Source organism: Aedes albopictus, chromosome 2, assembly GCF_035046485.1.
Source record: "Aedes albopictus strain Foshan chromosome 2, AalbF5, whole genome shotgun sequence".
Taxonomy (NCBI): Eukaryota; Metazoa; Arthropoda; class Insecta; order Diptera; family Culicidae; genus Aedes; species Aedes albopictus.
The window spans coordinates 328,897,199-328,902,606 of NC_085137.1; the positions used below are offsets into that span (position 1 = coordinate 328,897,199).

The 5,408-nt window shown below is 43.4% G+C and overlaps 1 protein-coding gene across 1 annotated transcript; it reads right to left on the reverse strand.

Annotated features, from left to right (window-relative positions):
• Positions 1 to 1,755: 1,755 nt before the first annotated feature.
• Positions 1,756 to 3,068, reverse strand: LOC134287195 (uncharacterized). The gene has a single exon (XM_062848865.1). It carries the CDS (start codon positions 2,926 to 2,928, stop codon positions 1,879 to 1,881), a length of 1,050 nt encoding a protein of 349 aa, XP_062704849.1. The 5' UTR covers positions 2,929 to 3,068; the 3' UTR covers positions 1,756 to 1,878.
• Positions 3,069 to 5,408: the final 2,340 nt, after the last annotated feature.

Below are 5,408 nucleotides of genomic sequence, written 5' to 3' on the forward strand. Positions count from 1 at the left end.
GGCATTCCTGAAACATTAGAAGCAGCAGTAATCGCTTATGGAATCCTAAGATGAGTTCCTGGAGAACAAGAAATATTTGGAGATATCCCAGAATTTGTTTTTAAGATTTCCAGGAGGACACACCTAAGCTACTTCTGCAAGACTCCTAGGAAGATTGTCTCGAATAATGCCAGCAAGTTTTTGAAGGAATCTCTGGAGAAATTATTAGAAGAATCCGTAGAAGAATTCTGGGAGGTATCACAGTAAGAATGATTGGAGAAGTCCTAGAAGGAATTGCTGGAAGAACCACAGCAGGAATAGCTTGAGCTGAAATTCCTGAATGAAGGCCAAGAGGAATTCCTGTAGGAATACCAAGGGAAATTTATGAGAGAATCCGTGGACAAAATATCTTGATAAAAAACCCTGGAGGAATCACCGGAGAGTTTCTGAAGAAATCACAGGAAAAATCTCAGAAAGTATTCTTAGAAGGATTCTGGGATGTATCACTGTAGAAACCTCAGCTGAAATCCTATAAGGAATTGCTGGAGAAAACTGTTCAGGAATTTCTAGAGAAACCCCATCAGTAATGTCGGGGGGGAATCCAAAGAAAAACCATTTTTGGAATATCTAGAGAAGTCCCTGCAAGAACCGGTAAAGGTATTCTGGAAGAATCTATAGAGAAGGCACTGAAGGAATTACAGGAGGATTTTCTGCAGGAATCTCAGCAAGAATGCCACCCATAATGCTAGGATAAATTCGTATAGGAATCACTAGGAAGAATTTCTGGAGGAATTGATGGAAGAATCACAGGAAGAGTTGTTTTAGCCAAAATTCCCGGAGGAAGGCCAATATAAGCGCCTGGAGGAATTTCATGAGGAATTTTAGAAAGAATCTCTGCATGAAATATCTGAAAGAATTCGTGGAAGAATCACCGGAGGAACTTCTGAAAGGATCCCAGGAAGATTTCTTGAATAGTTCCACCAGAAATCCCTGAAAAAATCCCAATAGAAATTTTCAGAGGAATCCCTAGAAGAATTCCGATAAGAATCATAGTAAGAATTTCCAAAGAAATCCTAGCAGAATTTGCTGGATCAATCTCTGCAGAAATTTCCAGTATGTACAACCCTTACTTACATGACTGTCTGGAGTCCAGGGAAGTTTATTGAAGAAATATCGCGAGGAATCCATAAATGAAGCCTAGAGGAATCACTGTATGAATAGATCGAGGTATTTCTGTAGGAATCTATGTAGAAGTCTGTTGATTGTTCTTACCAATATACAAAACGCCAAAACGTGCAACAGCTATATAAGTAATTCCGGCTGTGTTAAATTTTGTTCAAATGTGCCATTAATAAATATTAGAATTATTGTGTGAAGTTTTAAATTTGAGGTGACTGTCAAGGAAAAATTCTAGGGGGTGCCAAATATGTTCCAGGGGGTGCCAGGCACCCCTGGAACCCCCCCTAGCTACGCCAATGCACACTTGCATGCTTTGCTTATGAGGTGTGCAACAACTGGCGTCTTACCCTACCAGAAAAAAACTTCAATTGAAAGATAGGAAGTTACTTAGAATTACCTTATAAATGAGCATGTCGAGAACAAGCTTGATTCTCAGAGTTACATTCCTCACATAAACTCATTATTCATGGAAATGCTACAACTCTATAAGCACAATATTTTTGTGCAATTTCATCAAATACTTTTTTATCAATGGAAGAAATTCTTCTCCTAGTAACGTACCTTAAGCCACTTGGAGCACTAATTGAGTGGTTTCGTTTTTTTTTTTTTTTAATCTTCGTTTATTTGGAAGGCTCGAGCGCCCTTGAGCATAACAGAGCCGAAATCAATGTTGTAATATAATAATAAAAAGTAATTTATTAAAAATACAAAATAACAATATTACTGCTTTCGAGCGTTCTTCTTGGGTGGAGACTGTAGAAGACTTTCCGCCGGAAGTACTTGCTGCTGTTGAGATGATTCCCGATTAAATTTTTCCTGCCTGCTTCTTCTCTCCGCTTCACACTTCTCCCACCGCTCCTTTTGTTCCTCTTCTTTCGCCCGTAGATTCTCTTGATATCGTCGCTGCATTGACTTCTCCTGTTTCCGATATTCTTCCTGTCTTTTACGCTTCTCCGCCTCGTGCTTAGCCCAATTTTCCGCCAGAGTCTTCTCATACTCGCTTTGATACACAATCGGTTCCGTTCCTTGCAATGTACCTTGCTCTTCGCCTTCATTCGCTTCCGTTTTCGCTTCGGAATCCTCTTTGACCACTTCCATTTTCTCGTTCACGGCTTCCTGCTGAGCTAGTGCTACACCACCGTGAATCACGGCACTAGCATAGGTACTAGCAACCATTTCCACTCCCTTTGCCTTTTGATTCCGGGTTGGACGTTGTGGGCAGGCGTTTTTTCGGTGCCCCTCCTGTTGACACAAAAAGCACTTGTTTTTAAGATCCTCATAAAACACCTTTCCTTTCCACTGGAGAATTTCCACTGTTGGAGGAATTTCGCTTTCCACTTCGATGTGCAAACCTCGCACTCCGTTGAACATATGGTCTAGTCCTAGGTTCGGTGGTAACTTTTCTCGGATCACACTCTCGATTTTTCCATATTTGCCAAGGACCAACGACAGATCCTCGTCGGATACCTCCGGGGGAATATCAAATATCCGCACGTACCTTATGTTGGTTCCGGCTCGTGACATGGTAACGTGAACCGTTTTCCCATTCGAATAACAAAATTTGACTGGTCCTGAATTTAATCGCAACGCTTCCTCCATTGCGACTGCCGTTTTGAACTTGATGGACAGGCTTCTGTCCTCCTCCATCTTGTACACGGTTTCCATATGCATTACATTGGATTTCAGCTGCTTCAAGAAGTCAGCGATTTCAATCCATGTTGGACGCGGCGCCGACGCAGGGAAACGAAATTTGATCGTGTTCTCGATCATTTTGTTCCACCGAAACAAAACAAAGCTAAGGTTAACTGAAAACTGCTACACAAAAGAGAACAAAGCACTACCGGGTGCTATTCATCCGGGTATTACAGACAAGCTGCTACTGCGTTTGATTCCGACGAGAGCAAAACAACGACTGAGTGGTTTCGTTTACCACCCAGAAATATATGGGCGACCATCTCCCAAAAAGAACCACTACAATGTTTCCAGAATGAAATTAACAACAACGTCATGATCATCAACGTCGTTGTACCTACATCGTGTACATAAATCCACAAGATTAACCGAAATAATAAATCAATTAGTTGGTGCTGCATGTGGTACTCTACACACCGGCTAGCAGCCAGCCTAGAAAGTGCGTCAGAAAGCGGTAACGACAACGATGCACCGGCGAGTGTCACTTACGTGGTTAAGTTACAAATTTATGCGTGAGACTGAGTGGAAGGAGCACACATGCTAGGCATCTCGCCCGTGTCCCATGACAAGGTTATACCGACTTAGAACGTATTGTTGCAGCGGAACACGAACACTGGAGAAAGTTGAGAACTGTTATGTTTGACAATTATTTGACACAAATGATCAGTTCAAAATGGTTTAAACAAGATGTGGATTTTTTAATTTATGATCTTGTTGCACATGTGCAATAAGATAGCAATAACACAGCGAAACAAAAAATAACTATTGGTCTGTCACAAAATCAAACTTACGGTATTTTGTGTCTTTATTAAGCTGGTTTTTCGCCCTAGGTGAGTTCTCCACGAGCAAAAAATTTGCTTGGTGGTCTAGTGGCTATCGCTTTCGATTCATATGCAGAGTTCCTGGGTTCAATCTCTGGCTCGTCTCTTTCCTCCTACTTTCTATCTACTTTCTCTTTCTCCTACATTAAGAAAACTCACCTTAAAAAGTTCAAAAGTTTGTCTTTTGGAACTTCGACATAAGAAAAAGTTTTGATTTCCTTAAGAAATTCTTATGGAATTCTTTCGTAAGACATCTTATGAAATATTTTTGCGCAACATAAAAAAAAAACTTCGCAACCTGTAATCGAACCAGTGATGTCGAGATCGAAAAACTCGTGCTTTACTCACGCGCCCATCAACGCTTCGGAAGCTGGTTGGAGCCCAATAAGGAGTTAGGCTCTTCGGAAATAACGTTCCATATATGATATCCTCTAATTTTCATAAAAGTCTTCTTATGAGATTTTGCATAAGACCGTTCTAATGAATTTCTTAAGAAATTGTTGGCTCAGTGTACATGTACATACGTCTCATGTATATGTGTATGTTCAAAAGGATTAAAAAAATGCCAATTCCCTTTCTTTTCAACTTTCACCAAAGCACAGTGCAATCTATCATATAATCTATCACTTTACGCCTGACATCCATGCACCAATGCGTGAACCCTGGCCAAAAATAAAAATTTCCCACCAACACTCCGACACCCGCATGACCTTGGCGCAGAGGACTCAATAACCTGTTGGCCACAAGCGATTACAATCATCATTTCCTTCCCCTTTCCTATATTGACCAGCAACCTGACCCAGCAGGCACCATTCTCGCCTTAAAATAGAAGACCACCAACGATTGCACACTGAAGATGTCTGTTAGTCCCAAGTAGCTATCTCATTGGTTTCTTGTGTGTGTGTGTGTATTTTTTTTCTTCTAAACCATAGGGGGATAATCTGCTCAACAGACACCCTAACAGAAGGTTAGGGTAGTGTAGGTCTGACAGGCCGTCTTCTACAACAAAAGTAAAATCCAGGACTACTCTCTCCTCGTACCCACTAAACCATTCCTATGGTCGCCAAACGCTACGTCTCTCCGGAACCACCAAGAAGGTATTGCTTCAGAGAGGGGCTAGTGCACATCGCACCCACAAGGTTAGCTGCGTAGCCTGCAGCAACGAACATCGATGACTCGCTTTGGAGAGTCCATCACGGCAGCATGCTGGCGCTTAGCCAGTTTCCCGAGTGGTCCTCGCCACTCCCTTTGTCCTCGGAAGGCGGGCAGAGTCATCCCCGCCCGCGCCCTACTGCTGAGCGGACATCAAGAACTGATGCCCACATGCAACTCGATCTGACCTGCCCGCAAAGGAAGGGTATCACTACCCTTCAGGCCCTATCAGATGCATCCGTAGGTTGCTGACGGCAGGGTCTCCACCTGCCCCGACCCTTGCCGGGGACCCTTTTCCAACCGCGGGCTTGGATCCAACCCAGTAGACCGACGCCACGACAGCACCGCTACCGGGACTTCCTCTCCGCGGCCACTTAATCGCTGTAAGGGTCGATCTCGACCGCAGGGCACCGGTATGACCTACGAAGCCGACTCCGAACCCCTGGACCACCTCTTGTACTGCATCTGGACTAGCCATTCTCCGAGTCCACGCGCCACCTCCTCTGTAGCTCCCAGACGATGTGGGTAATAGCCGTTGAAATGGCGTTCCAGCCAAACTCATCCCTACACATCCTCTGGACCAAG

What these genes read in the sequence shown, in the direction of transcription:
- LOC134287195 (XM_062848865.1), bottom strand. Translation starts at nt 2,928, where the DNA reads ATGATCGAGAACACGATCAAATTTCGTTTCCCTGCGTCGGCGCCGCGT.